At 51.3% G+C, this 14,138-nt stretch overlaps 5 protein-coding genes across 5 annotated transcripts; 2 read left to right on the top strand and 3 right to left on the bottom strand.

Moving 5' to 3' along the window:
• Nucleotides 1–1,473: 1,473 nt before the first annotated feature.
• EDD37DRAFT_557862 (NAD binding Rossmann fold oxidoreductase) lies at nt 1,474–2,819 on the top strand (the record flags this gene model as incomplete). Its single annotated transcript, XM_062813726.1, has 2 exons — nt 1,474–1,582; nt 1,669–2,819. 2 exons carry the CDS (start codon nt 1,474–1,476, stop codon nt 2,817–2,819), a joined length of 1,260 nt encoding a protein of 419 aa, XP_062674666.1.
• A 2,845-nt stretch (nt 2,820–5,664) lies between these two features.
• Nucleotides 5,665–7,631, top strand: EDD37DRAFT_603697 (laccase TilA; the record flags this gene model as incomplete). The annotated part of the gene is made up of 2 exons (XM_062814673.1): nt 5,665–7,323; nt 7,383–7,631. The coding sequence occupies 2 exons, from the start codon at nt 5,665–5,667 to the stop codon at nt 7,629–7,631; spliced, it is 1,908 nt and encodes a 635-aa protein (XP_062674665.1).
• A 359-nt stretch (nt 7,632–7,990) lies between these two features.
• EDD37DRAFT_19525 (uncharacterized protein) lies at nt 7,991–11,170 on the bottom strand. Its single transcript, XM_062810130.1, has 3 exons — nt 9,335–11,170; nt 8,450–9,283; nt 7,991–8,394 (listed from the first exon to the last, which is right to left on the bottom strand). Exons 1-3 carry the CDS (start codon nt 10,841–10,843, stop codon nt 8,347–8,349), a joined length of 2,391 nt encoding a protein of 796 aa, XP_062674664.1. The 5' UTR covers nt 10,844–11,170; the 3' UTR covers nt 7,991–8,346.
• On the bottom strand, nt 11,023–11,861 carry EDD37DRAFT_19298 (uncharacterized protein). Its single transcript, XM_062810109.1, has 2 exons — nt 11,754–11,861; nt 11,023–11,686 (listed from the first exon to the last, which is right to left on the bottom strand). Exon 2 carries the CDS (start codon nt 11,584–11,586, stop codon nt 11,203–11,205), a length of 384 nt encoding a protein of 127 aa, XP_062674663.1. The 5' UTR covers nt 11,587–11,686; nt 11,754–11,861; the 3' UTR covers nt 11,023–11,202.
• A 208-nt stretch (nt 11,862–12,069) lies between these two features.
• Nucleotides 12,070–13,083, bottom strand: EDD37DRAFT_603694 (uncharacterized protein; the record flags this gene model as incomplete). The annotated part of the gene is made up of 1 exon (XM_062814672.1): nt 12,070–13,083. The coding sequence occupies one exon, from the start codon at nt 13,081–13,083 to the stop codon at nt 12,070–12,072; it is 1,014 nt and encodes a 337-aa protein (XP_062674662.1).
• Between the last annotated feature and the right edge of the window lie 1,055 nt (nt 13,084–14,138).

Here is a 14,138-nt window from a genome sequence, read left to right as displayed (position 1 = left end):
CATACCATGTAATGCACATATTATGCCTAGATTCCCCTGTCCCCAGCCCTATGTCCTATTCTGCGATATCCACTGCCAGGAGTTGATATAGCATGCCCATGATGTTCTTTCAAATTCCGTTTCAAAGTCCGTCATCTTTATCAAGATATTTGCATTTAGTCGAACTTAGAAATCATGCTTCGGCTCTCCCTGTCAATCGCTATCGGGGTCGCTGGGCTGAAAGCAGTCGGGGGTTTATTACTCGTCCATCACAACCCGTGGGGGCCACTCAAGTCGGGATTTTCACACATTCTATCCTCGTGTCTACATGTCATGCGCGTGTTGGGGTTCGTCATCTGACTCACGAAGCAAATTCTGTCCTCATACGGACGTACTTTGGGGATGCTTGGACGCGAGCTGGGCATAAACGTCATTGCGCAAGACTAGCTTACGTTCTGGAAGAGCTGATGGAACGTTCCCTTACCGCGCTGGTCAGCAGCATCATCATGATATGCAACTCAGCCGTGTCTGCTCGTGCCGAGTAATTCGGTCTACGGTGCTTGTCAAATGCAAAGCGCCTTCTAGTCACGGCTGATGGCCCTCATGTTCCGTACGCGGACCATCATCGGAGTCGCACCACGTTGACGCTAATAGCATATGGGTTTTCGATGCTTCGAGACTGTCGCCATCTCCTTGGAAGGGTGTTTAAAGCTGCCTGTCAACGCACCCCTACGTGGGCAGCACAGGCTAGCACCCAATCATGCCGTCAGCTAACGAGACTATATGTTACTAAGCACTGTTGCACGATATCATTGGGAAGCATATCCCTTCCTTGTCATCTAGAGGACATATCGTCACAAAGTTCGTTACCTGGCACTGACGGTGCACCCCTCAAATGACAGTACAGACTGCCACCCATGACGATCGGCACGACGTTGGTGGTATAAGCTTCACCCTGGCCATTGATACTGGGGGCGCGACATCTTTGGATACAAGGAGAAGAGGACCACAGCTGGAGTGAGGGTTGTTTCGACCCAATAATCAAAGATTTGACCACAGGAAAATGCAAGGTAAAGGTCTCTTTCAGACTTTGGGGTAGATATCATATGGAGAAACGACTCGGTGCTTGCTCCGGCGTCAATAGCCGACTATGGGGCGCTACGTGGGCGCTGCACGGGCAGGTATCCTTCCCTTTGCCGCCTATTCCCCAAAGCCCAGGCGGGCAGTCCTCCGGCGAATGAAAAGAATCAACTTCTCCGCTTCAACGGCTATTTCAACTATGGATTACTTAATTGCTTAATTAGCCGCATTGCTTCATAGTTGGGGTTTGCATCGTCACGGCTCTCTTTCCTCAACGTCACGAAGACTAAAACAGTCTGTTGCGGCCTTTCTCTGATAACAGCCAATATCAGATTGAGATTCTGACGACGACCGACTCAAATTGTAACCCGGCCAAGTAGATTCTTAAAGCGGACGACAGTTTATCCAGACAACATGGCGCCTCCGGCGGTCTTGATGGTAGGTACGGGCGAATACACCACAGGCTTTGTATCAGGCGCAGCTTCAACGTCGGACAAGAAAGTAGGCGTCGTCGGGCTGACTCGTAAGTGTCCCGCGTTCCAAGCCTCAACGCAAAAAAACTGCACACCACCCAATCTCAGCACAGTGGGCGACTAACGAGAACAACAGTCTTCGATTTACGTCGGCGAGGAAAAGTTTCAGACCTATCCATGGCAGGTGTATCGGGCCAAAAGTTCCCTGCCATCAGACAGCACTTGCAGAAGAACATCTCAGAAGCCTACAACGGGCTAGACGTGTCGTTCAAGTCATTCCCCTCAGACGACAAATCCGACCCCGAAGCATACAAAGCAGCCATTGACGCTCTGCCCAAAGGTTCCGCCGTGACCATTTTCACACCGGACTCAACGCACTACGACATAGCCAAATACGCCATCGAGCACGGCAACCACGTCCTCATCACCAAACCCGCGACCAAACTGCTCTCGCACCATCTCGAGCTCGTCTCTCTGTCCCAGAAACACAATGTCTTCGTGTACATCGAGCACCACAAACGTTTCGACCCAGCGTATGCGGACGCCAAGTTCCGGTCCCGCAACCTCGGCGACTTCAACTACTTCTACAGCTACATGTCGCAGCCCAAGTCGCAGCTAGCCACGTTCAAGGCCTGGGCAGGCAAGGAGTCGGATATCTCGTACTACTTGAACTCGCACCACGTGGACGTTTGCGAGTGGATGGTCAGGGACGCAGGATGGCGTCCCGCAAGCGTGAGGGCAAGCGCGAGTCTTGGTATTTCGGAGGAAGTGGGATGCGTCAAAGGCACCGAAGACACCATCACGTTGCTGGTCGATTGGGTGCGGAGCAGCGACGAGAAGCGCGCCACGGGAATTTACACGGCTAGCTGGACCGCGCCGATGAACGCGGGAGTGCACTCGCAGCAGCATTTCCACTATGTCGCGTCCCAAGGTGAAGTCAATGTCAATCAAGCGAAGCGCGGGTATGATGTCGTCGATGAGAACGATCATTCTGGTAGTTCGCTGAAATGGTATAATCCATTTTACATGCGATATGCGCCTGATGAGGAAGGGAACTTCAATGGACAGAGCGGGTATGGCTATGTGAGCTTCGAGAAGTTTATTGATGGCGTGACGGCGGTGAATGAGGGCCGGCTCAGTCTCGAGGACTTGGATAAGAGGGGCTTGCCTACGTTGAAGAACACGGTCATGACGACGGCGATCCTTGAGGCAGGTAGGATAAGTCTAGATGAGGCTTATAGGTCGGTTCAGATCCTGGGCAAGGGAGACAAGATCGAGTTGATATAGGCATTGGTAAAATTGGAGCGTGGGCAAAAACTTGAGGACGATCAACATAAAAAACAAAAACTTTGCCCCAAGCTCCTGGACCCGGTAGTCAGGAGGTTGTAGGTAAGTGAAACCAGCCATACTGGTTTTTTCCGTTAGGGAGAGGAGGAACGAACGAACCCTGGTGAGTCTAGGGCAACCGAAGTCGAATGAAATACTTTCACAGTTAAGGCTAAAGTATATGTCATCGGTTGTAAACCACTCGGCCACGAGAGTACCTTTTGGCACCTCGTCTAGCTTCATTGTAAGTTGTGGCAGAAATTCCAATTTTGCAATATATCAAGGACAATTAATCGTGAATGTGAAGACTGCTTGGCGTAGAGGAGAGTCTCTACACGTGCTTGTACCTCACCACCGCTACGAGACAATGTTGTTCCCATTAAGACGTCACGGCATGTCCCAAGTATTCATACATCCAGGCGCCAGCCTGTGGTCTGGGGCCATCATTGCATCGCACCAGGGGTGATTGCAACCGAACCCGAGTAAGTCATGTTGACCGAATCAATCTGACAGCTTCATTTCAGCGACTCAGCGTTGCCGTCCCTGCTACCACCACTTATCACTCTGACAAGGCGCCGGGCGACACTCCCCCGTCGTTCGCGCTCAGCCTTCCTTTGCTCCTTCTCCTCAGCCTTTCGCTGTTTCCTCTCTTCGTTGGTCTCGGGTTTCATATCAGGCCAATTGGTGGTCTGAGGGCTTCCGGTCTGCATGGGACCTCCCCAGGCCAGACTCTTCATACCCATACCGGTCCTGACGTCGGGTAACGTGCCGTCGGTGCCTGGCTGGACGTACATCTTGGCTTGTGCGAATTCTCTCAGAGCAGCCAACTCTTCTTGGCTGCTGGCGAAGGTATGCGAAGCCTTATATGGTGGCAATCGGTCTCCTCTGGGATCTGCGCGGTCTGAATATGCCGGTGGCGAAGCCATGCTGGCTGTCGTTTCTTGTTGATTGTTGGCCTGTTGGAACGTTGAGTGGTGAGGGTGTTCAGTAAAGCGCTCTTAGTCCTGTTGATGACTTCAATACAGTAGCGTGCAATCGGAAGTACTTCACCACAGGACGATGGATCCGTGCCTCATCGATATCGCCCGACAATGATCGTTCGATATTGACCTGATGTCAAGCGCCGTTGTCGTCATGTCACATGGTTGATACGAGGCCTTTCGTTGGCCAGCAATGCAAGGCACAACATCTTTGGAGCTAACCGCTTCCGCAGGTTGTGAGATACCAGCAACCTTCACCTGCCTACCTATATGAGTCGAGATGCACGATGCTTTGTTGACGCGTTCTTCCATCGAGAAGCAGAATCACATATCGACACTCTAAGTCTGTCAGGAAACGACGTGAATATGGTGGGCTTACTCATTCGCAACGCGATCTTGAACCATGGCTCGGAAACTCTCAAATTTTTCCTCCGTGTCGCAAGCAGCACGTTATCGCGTGCATGCACATATTATCAGGCAACTGACGATACATTTGCCTTTGCGCAGATACTAGACAAGTGAGATCACACATGAGAGTTTGTGTATGAAGCATCTCTGTCGGTTGGGTCAAAAATGAGGTGAGGTCGAGCTTTTTGAGGCAGCTGTGGGCCTGCATGCTCTTGCTTATTATGCTTGGTCGGCAGGTTGAGATGATGCCTATGGAGACACGATTCCTGGGCGTTGCAGCGCCTAGGGCACCTAGTCGTATGCGAAACTTTGGGCTTTCTCGGCGTATATCTGGCGCCTTGGCAGGCACCACCTGAATAAGCCCACACCTCAAACAGCTTCTCTTTCTCTTTCCATGCACCATATCTCTTCATCGCAGCATCCACACCCACAGATACCTGTTATCCCTCTGATGATGACGAGCATGCAACTTCAGGCCGCCGCTGACATGGTGGTTGAGAGCATGTGAAACCGCTTACCTGAGTCCGATCGACTCTGTCATCTCAACCTACCATGGAAACAACCGTCCCATGATGCTCACACTCACCAGGCTGGCCTGCTCATTGTCAATTGTCCTCTTTGCAGATTTCATGCAGACTCCAGCCTTCCACATATATTTCGTCAATTTTATGTTTGAAGATTCTAGATGAACGGACCAGCAAGAGGACCCAGCCTATTTATCTGTGGCGCATTGATCTCTGGCGGTGTCTGGGGAACAATAGCCACAGTTCCACCGCCCGCCCGGGCCCTACGGCAACGTCGATCACCAACCTCCTCGTTGCTGCAACTACTGCTTGTCTCTGTATGCATCTCATTGTTTCAAGGCCAAGCGCATTGACTTTAGAGGCCTTCTATCGACTATTGACGTCAGTGGTCATTGCGCAAGGCTCTCCAAAGGAATATTGTCACTAATCGACAACAGCCAACCTCTTCTTTACAACAAAAACCTTCCAGAAGGACTTTGAGGCCTATAGCTGTGGATCAGTGACTGATCCATTAGCTTGTCCGAACCACGAGTTTGCGGAGGTTAATGACATTATGCTTTCATGCATCAATATACTGAACTGCCGCCACCCAGTTTCAATCCAAATATGGCATCCCCAACAGTAGTCTCTGCTGCAAGCAATACTGCTGTGCCACTGCAACTTTCCGACATCCTGCCACGATCAAGTCTTAGCTGGAGAGCTGCAGCAAGGCAAGGAGGGATCTATTGACTCGTCCTATTGAATAGTATCATGACCCCCAACCTCGCTCACACGACACTGCGTTCTTTGTATGCAAGTCTTCCATTATATCATGCCTCATGCCATCCTGATATATGTGAGTAACCTTGGTCGCTGTTTGACTACCTTCACTTTCACATGTGCTTACTGGTAACCATGGGTCTCTCACGCTTCATTCATGTTCTGTCGTTCTTGTCGCTTGCTATACTCACATATGCCTCCCCATTATCAATACCTACGAAAAGATTTAACACCTCTAGTACTGTCCAATTCGAAGTCACACTGACATGGGAGGACTACTCACCGAATGGAGGAACACCACGCAAGATGATCCTCACTAATGGGACATTTCCTGGTCCTCCGTTAAAGGCGCAGGTTGGCGACTGTGTCGAGTTCCTCGTCCACAATCAGCTTCCAGATGAAACGACAATCCATTTCCACGGTATTGTCCAGCAGGGAACACCATGGTCAGATGGCGTACCAGGATTATCGCAACGACCTATCGCTCCCAACTCTTCTTTCCTCTACAAATGGACCGCCGATGCGTCCGGATCATACTTTTACCACGCCCATTACCGTTCGCAAATCATGGACGGCCTATACGGTGCCATTATAATCTCAGACAACGAGGCCTCGAAGCCATTTTCGCTCATCAGCAACGATTCGTCAGCGATCGCAGCAATGGAAGCCGCAGAGAAAGACCAGCAGACCGTATTCGTCGCAGATTACTACAAGTACACCTCGCAAGAATTACATGAGCAAGAAAAGGCCGCCAACATCGACTTCGCTTGTGCCGACTCGATCCTCTTGAACGGAATGGGTGCTCAATGGTGTCTGAGTCGGGATGAAATCACAGCCTACACCAGCCCCATAGTCCAAGGCATTCTGTCCTCGGCGAGTCCACCACAACTCACCAACAAGGGCTGTCTGCCTCCAAACCTGGCAGCCATCCAGGGCAATTTCACATTCGACACAGCCGCTCTCCCATCAAATGCGTACGAAGAATGCACAGCATCCTTCGGGTCAATGGCCACCTTTGAAGTGGATCAAGCCAAGGGATACGCCGCCTTCACCTTCATCAACCCAGGCGGCTTCGAACTCCTCAAGTTCACAATCGACGGGCACAAAATGTGGGTCTACGCCGTCGACGGCGGGTACATCACGCCCCAACTCGTCGACCAAGTCGTGATCAACAATGGCGACCGCTACTCCGTTCTCATCCCTCTCGACCAAACGCCCGCACAGTACGCGCTCCGCGTCGCGAACGACGGCTTCAACCAGATCATCAGTGGCTTCGGGATCCTCAATTACACCGGCTCAACCGGTCCCGCGAACGCCGACCCCAACGCCCTATCAGCCATGAACTTCGCCGGCACGAATCTGACCGACATCACCATATTCGACGACGACCGGGCAGCGCCGTACCCACCGTCCGCGCCCGCCCCCGAAGCGGACGTCACATACGCATTCAACATCAAGAAAATGGGTCAACCGTACGGCGCGTACCAATGGACGCTTGGCGGTCTCGAGGCGTTCAACATGAGCATGGAAGATTCCACACCCTTACTCTCCGAGAACCCCGCATCGATAGACGAAAGCGACCTCATTTACAAAACTACAATGGGCCAATGGGTCGATCTGATCGTCCAGACTGATGGGCCTTTAGCCCAACCGCACCCGCTGCACAAACACAGCAACAAAGCGTACGTGCTAGGCCGGGGCGTTGGACCATGGACATGGAGTTCTGTCAGTGAAGCCGCGATCGAATTGCCAGAGGGGACATTCAATCTTGTGAATCCACCACTACGCGATGGTGTAAGTACAACCCTCTTACTCCTCCCTCACTCGAACCACATACTAACATATGGTTACAGTACACAACAACTCCCATCCAAGGAAACAGCACATGGCTCGCCCTGCGCTACCAAGTCGTCAACCCTGGAGCCTTCCTGTTTCATTGCCATATCCAGACACACATGTCCGGCGGTATGGCTGTCGTTCTGCTCGATGGCGTGGATGCCTGGCCTACGATGCCCGTCGAATATACATCCGGCAACAACGGCACGTTACCTTCGCCACCTCCTGCGCTGCAGAAGAAGGTCAGGATGCGGGCTAGGAATTGAGTGAGCGGTTTTCTTCACAGCAGCTTAGGTCAGGCCAGGTCGGGTCTGGTCAGGGGCTATTCTTCATTCTTCACAGCCTCTTGGGCTCTCTTGATTTCTCTTTCGGCGGTTGTTCACAAAAAGCATTGTGTTTCATGAGCGAGCATGGAAGGATTCGTTGGATTCCTATTTCATTCAAGATTATCATAATCCATTTCTTCAGACCATGGTACCGCTCAACGGTACCAACATGGCCTCTCAGATAATGGTTGCGCGTGTAGACGCAAACATAATGACAATCAGAGGAGCTTTATTGTGTCAATATCCAGTCTACCACTTACTGATAAGGCGGGATACACATCCTTTTCCACATACTCGATTCTACCCACCTACGCCAGCCCAAGCTTTTCTCCAGAAACACCTATGCTGGGAAAGACGCATCGATGCACAGCTCTTTCATATTGATATCTACCTCAGACAGTTCCTACACGCCATTGCCACACGTGCAGCCAAAATGATGGCCTGGTAGGAGATTGCATATGCCACTGTTCCTTGAAATAGCAAACTGCGTCCCTACTTCGTAGCATCTCCAGTCAACTTCCGTTGCTCCTAAACACACATAATAGACCCCTAATCCGCCAACCTGCGGTAGCAGATGCTGTCATAGCTTACTACCACGTAAGCACCCACAGAAACCCCTTCCCCGTCGTCCACATCTTATGCAGTCGTTGTGCGCTCAAGTGCTACGCGGCTTCGGAATATGATATGCTTCTGTGTGTTTCGCCTAGGAATTGAATTAGCAAGCTGCTCACGTAGTTCAATGGCGTGGAACGTCTTACGATTTGGTCCTTGATGATCTTCTTGCTCCTCTTGATCCATGTTTTCTCAGAGAAGAAACCAGCAGGTAAGCCTGCCTTCGCGGCTGCAGCAGTTCGAACCCGATTGAACGCCAGAGTATTCGCATCGCGATGGAGGGAGTCGGTCACCTCAGCGCGTAGACATACCTCCGCATTGTCGGCATTGACCGTCACTGGCGGCTCAGTGGGCACAGGAGGACCGCCCTTTGCGGCAGGGGCATTGCCATCGTTGATGCTGACGTCGGCTTCCGCCAAGATGGAGGTCGCTGTCGCTGTTCTTGGCCTGGAAGGACCCGCGACCATTCCACGAGCAGGACCATTGCCTCTGGGGTTGGAGCCGGGAAGATTGAATGGGCGGATGATGTTGTCGCCAACAAATCCTCCAACGCCAGCGGCTACAGCCTCACCCGATGCCATGATACTCCTGCCGCCATCAAAGGCCACTCGGGATCTGATCTTTGCTTTGACGTACGCCGATCCCAAGCGGCGGACAGCACCATTGTCGACATCCAGGGACGCCGTAGGACAAAACACCAAAGCATGACCAGTCTGCAGACCCACAATAGTCTGGAAGAGTTCCTCACCGTCATGGTCATTACTGAGGCTTGCCCCTGCAAGGTGCTCCTTCAAGACCTTGAACCATGCCGGGGAGTTGAATCGATGAACAATGGACACATTGCACAAGTCCATGAGTGACGGAGCAAGAGTAGGCTCTTGGGTTGCGACAATCACACGACTGGCCAGATGGCGTTGTTGACGGATGATGGAGACCAGCTGCTCAGTGAGCTTCTCTGCCTCACCAGACTTTGTCAAAAACTGCGATTTGTTAGCAAGAACGTACATATTCCGGGGAGGAATGTCGCCGACCTTGTGTGCCTCATCTAGGGCAATGACTCGACCACAATCCCCGCGGTTTTCCATGAATAACGACAGACAGATAGTGAACAAAGCACAGGCGTCGTTTTCGTTAACAAAGGGGCAGCTGAGGTCGACAATCGTCAGTGTGCCTTGTGTCGACGTGAAGATCCCATCCAACAAATTCTGGGCTTCCGCCGACTGGTCCGGGTCTGCAAGGAATGACTCGAGGAGCTGAAGCCGTAGTCCGAGTGGTCCAAGTTGGTCGCCTTTGAATCCTTGTGCTCCCAGACGTGCCTTGAATGCCCGGTAGTCTATACCCGAGCTGCCATTGTTCTCCATAGCCATGTCACGAAGTACCTGATACAGCACTTCCATGTACAATGGTGTGTGCCCCTTGTCGTTCATGGCCATCAATGTCATAATGCGAGTGACATCGAGTTGCTGCTGCTGTATCCGAAGTGGAACGACCTTGGGTTTTGGAACGTCGTCAGGCAAACCTGGAAGGTTCGAATACAACTTGTGCATGGCGTGGAAGTTGCTTGGTGAGACCAAGACACGAACCGGAATGCCAGCTGAGCAGAGATATGCTGCTTCGCAAAGTTGCGTGCATGCATTGCCGCTGAAACTGTCGTAATGAAAGACGAGTCCAGCCAGTGGTTTTGGATTGACAGCTGCAGGTGACTCAGACATGAGACAATTCTCGAGCAGGCATGTCAATGAATGACTTTTCCCAGCACCCTGCGAGCCACATATAAATGCTGACCAAGGAGCATTTATGTTGGAGAACACGAGATTTTCGGTAGTCGGTATTGGTGGCACAGAGAGTGCGTTCGAACGCGAGTATGTCTCAATACGGCCCCCTAGAAGTCCATATTGAGGGAAAATCCCAGCTTCATCCTGACCTGTGAAATCCCCAATCTTTCCATGCCGTACATCCTTTAGCACTTGACCGGAAAACAATGGTGTCGTCTTGAGTTCTTCCAATGTTGTTCCTGCGGTGCCTAGCGGGCCGGGGTTTGTGTGGCTGGTCTGCTGCAGATTTCCCATAGGACCGTGGACTAGGCGGAGATAGCCTTGATCCTTGTTTAGCTCCTCTTGTCCCGGTCTGACGTCGTCCATGCGAGCGGATGCCGACGACATGGTGGAGCTATCAGATCCCTGACTCGTATCTCTCATGTTTGAAAATTGGGTTATCTGCTGTGCGAGATATCCAGAGACGTTATTGACGAACGGCGCAGTGTTTGGAGAATTAGAAGATCTTGGGTGGCCAGAAGGTGCTAGATAAGTGGCATGAGGAGTTGAACCAAAGGGACCCATCGGTGTCAAACGTCCAACCTTGCCGAAGGCTGGCAGAGGACGGGCATAAAGAGATGTTCCAAGAGAAGCTATGGGATCTGAGCGTGTGCGTCCCACACTTTCGGCGGCAGTTTGTTTGTTGTTTGCTGTACTTGCGGCTGGAAGGTTCGTTGACTGCGTAGGAGGAAGGCCTTGCTCAGGCTTGCCGACAGGGGAAGCCATGGTCCTGAGAAAGACTGTAAGATTGGGCGTGATTTGCGTAAGCAGAGTATAACACTACCTTGACCTCAGTCACGATGTAATGTTGTCAATCAGGAGTAGATTGGGAGGACAAAGACACTGTTGCTGAGCGTTTGACGTTGCAAGAAAGACACAATGATTTGCGGGAGCGAAGGAAGGAAGCCTTCAACAAGAAGTTTGGGAAAGAGGTCGACCTTTGCAAAGCAGTGCAAAGAGAAGCAGCTACCTATGTTGATAGATTTCGTTGTGCAGTCACATGGCAGAAGAAACTGTAAGGATGATTGTTGACATCGCAGCAACAAAGCAGTGCGATGAGTCGTCCAATTCACGTGTCTCTCCCTTCAATAACGTTGAGTTGTCGAACCAGGCTCGTCGCCGAGACCTGTCTGGGGTACATCACTCCTCAAGTTGCCAACACCTCCTGAGTGGGCTCCAGCGCCAGTCGTGGCGCCACCGGTAGTTGTCGTTGTCGTTCCACTAACTCCTCCAGTCTTCAGTCCGGTATTGTTCCCACCACTGAGACGTTGGTCGGCAGCGTTCACATCTGCTTCTCCTTTTTCTTTGACAGCTCGGTTTTCCACTTGGCCCTGCTTATCGTCGAATGCTGTGTCGACCGATTCATTGACTGTGCCACGGATGGTATCGCCGGCGCCTTTGATACCCTTCAGTGCGGACTTGACGTCGCCCAGCACGCCCTTAGTCGTGTCTTGTGTCCGGTCGGTCATGTTGGCGATCAAATGAGTTTCTCGAATAACCGTCTTGTGTGTATGTTACAATGTTACTGCTTCAAAAGGCTTGAGTATTTGACGTTCTTTGAGAAGACAACTTGTCACTTTGAGTCAGTGTTGTTTTGAAGTACAATAAATCCTTCTACAATATGACGACATCTTACCTGACGTCAAACTAGCGCCGGGAAGACCCGGAAAGCTTTTCCGTGATCTACGAGGTCGGTGTACTCGTTCTTCCGTTCCGGTGGCAGGGAAGACCAGAGCACAGGGGCAGTAGACACGGAACACAAGTTCATTGTCACATCCCACATCTGACATTGAGATTTGCACATCGTTTTCTTCCAGGCTGATAGCATACTCCGAGCCAGGACAGCCCCTCCCTGATGATGACAATCTGTTCGAAACATAATGATGCGCAGCTATGCCAACAGGCCAAATTACGAAACCAACTCCCATAGACCTCTCCATTCAGCAGCAACTTCACCTTTTGGCTGGTACTCCTTCGACATCTCTTTCCCTTGCCAGGTCGTCCAGGCCAGTGACTGAGTTCCTTGGTCCACCGATACCATCGCTCTCCCAGAATTTGTTTTTGTTGTCGGCCCCCGTCACCAGTCCCGCGATATCGAAGGGATCAAAGAGTGTCAACAAAACGGGTCTGTTGTCCACCATGCCTGGTCCTTCAAGTTCTGTTTGACCATCCACGGCTAAGTAGATCTTATGGTTGGCGGGGAGGTATTTTGCAGGTGGATACATGTTCAGGAGGAAAGTGTTTGCCAACATTGGAAGGGCTTCGAGTACCCAAAACAAGACCTCATCGTCATTTGCTGGCGAGAGGGGTCCATAGAAGAACGCCGCAGTACGAAAGGTGTTGCGAATGAGTATAAGGAAGCAGGATGCGTACAGCTCGTAGATGATGACCTTGGTTTTGTAGTTGAAGACGCCGGCTGCTAGACATCGCCGGTGGAAAATGACGACGAGAGATATGAACCCTAGAGCCATGGCCAGCAGAAGGAACAGGGAAACTTTGCCAAGAATGATGCCGGTGTTGATGGTGGACGCGCTGTTTTTCGCATTAGCCGCATAAGACGCGCCGATCCCAGCTATCACCCCGTCCACCATATCGAGAGCGACAAAGGTCGTCCACACTCGTCCAGGATGGAGTGGTGAGAGGTATGGGAGGTAGTACAACAGTCTCCCGAAAACGAAGTAGTTGGCGCCATTGTAGACTGGAGGAGCGATGAACAAAAGGACCGTGCTGGCAATGTATACGCCCAGATTCCCGAAGTCGTATGCCCCACGCTCGCGAAGGCCAAATCCTGCGATGAAGAGTGCGGCGGCCCAGGGAAGGAGAAAACCGATTCTCCAGGACCTATACTTTAGGTTGTTCTGCCAGATATGGAGTACAAAGGAAATGAAAAAAAGCACCGCAAAGGCGATGGAGACACCTTTGGTTGGAGCATAGATCCAGTAGGAGCCTTCGGCAATGTGCACCATGCTTGAAGTTGATTGTTCGTCTCTGTAGGGGCGGTCGTGATAGAATCAGAGTGGTAGGGAGCTGGGGGTTCGAAACCGCCAGTGTGGGTGTTTCCCCCATTTATGTTGACGAGAGTAAGGGCTTGAACCTACACTGCCTTCACACAACGCGAGATAGGAGTGCGGAAGGACCACAATAACCTTGAAATACGTCTGATACGAAAGGAACGACTTAGCTTATTGGACATTGTAAAGTGCGTCAGACCGAAATACTACTTTGCTTCAGCCATGTCCTGAGTATCGTTTCATTGCGATCACGCGAACATGGCGCTATGACCTGTGTGAAAGGCGCGGTGGAGTAGCGAAGCCAGACCGACCACCTTGCGAATGAAACGCATCAGGGTACGAATCAGTAAACAGCCTGGGGTCCGCCTCGGAACCTGTTCTTGGGACGTGATCGCTGGAGTACATTCATTCGCTAAATAGGCTTGACTTAGGATAGTGTCAAGCTAAGAGGCCATTCATTCTATATTGAGAGGAGGGATGTAGAACCGGCCATCGATACGAGAATTCGAATACGAAAGTGAGGGATAAATGAAATAGAATTCAGGAGCGTGAATATCGAAAGTCAGCCTTGCGGTTCGCCCTAGCGCTACATACAACTGAATCGGGATTAGTCTTAGAAATGTGACGTTTGTCCTTTCTGCTCGTCCGGAGCATTTTTTCAAATGACAAACGTTACGGAGTACTAGAAATGCCTCGGCTCATGAATTCTATCGTGATCAGAGCAAACACCATCCCATCTATACCAGACGAGACACTGACAGTGCAATCGTCAAGCATGACTCTGGCTTGATCCGGTCACTATACCTAGACATACACCGAGTCTTCTTCCATGGACCTCTCACTTCATCGAGAAGATCTTCAATGATTATCCCTTATCACGTATGATGGTGTTTACACTGCAGTTCTCATACTCAATCTCTCCAACGTCCGTCGGTCGAGAGGAAGCTTCACTTTTTCTTGCTAAATGACTTTCCGTCTCACTGACTCATTGGGTGATTTCTGCAGGCTGT

The sequence above is a fragment of the Exophiala viscosa genome, assembly GCF_022695815.1.
Source record: "Exophiala viscosa unplaced genomic scaffold EDD37scaffold_1, whole genome shotgun sequence".
Classification (NCBI taxonomy): Eukaryota; Fungi; Ascomycota; class Eurotiomycetes; order Chaetothyriales; family Herpotrichiellaceae; genus Exophiala; species Exophiala viscosa.
This window is presented reverse-complemented; position numbering and strand designations above follow the sequence as displayed.

Coding starts and splice junctions, on each gene's coding strand:
- EDD37DRAFT_19525 (XM_062810130.1), bottom strand. CDS start 10,843: ATGGCTTCCCCTGTCGGCAAGCCTGAGCAAGGCCTTCCTCCTACGCAG. Junction 9,284..9,334: donor CCCTAGATGAGGCACACAAG/GTCGGCGACATT, acceptor AACAAATCGCAG/TTTTTGACAAAGTCTGGTGA. Junction 8,395..8,449: donor AGATCATCAAGGACCAAATC/GTAAGACGTTCC, acceptor TTCAATTCCTAG/GCGAAACACACAGAAGCATA.
- EDD37DRAFT_19298 (XM_062810109.1), bottom strand. CDS start 11,586: ATGACCGACCGGACACAAGACACGACTAAGGGCGTGCTGGGCGACGTC.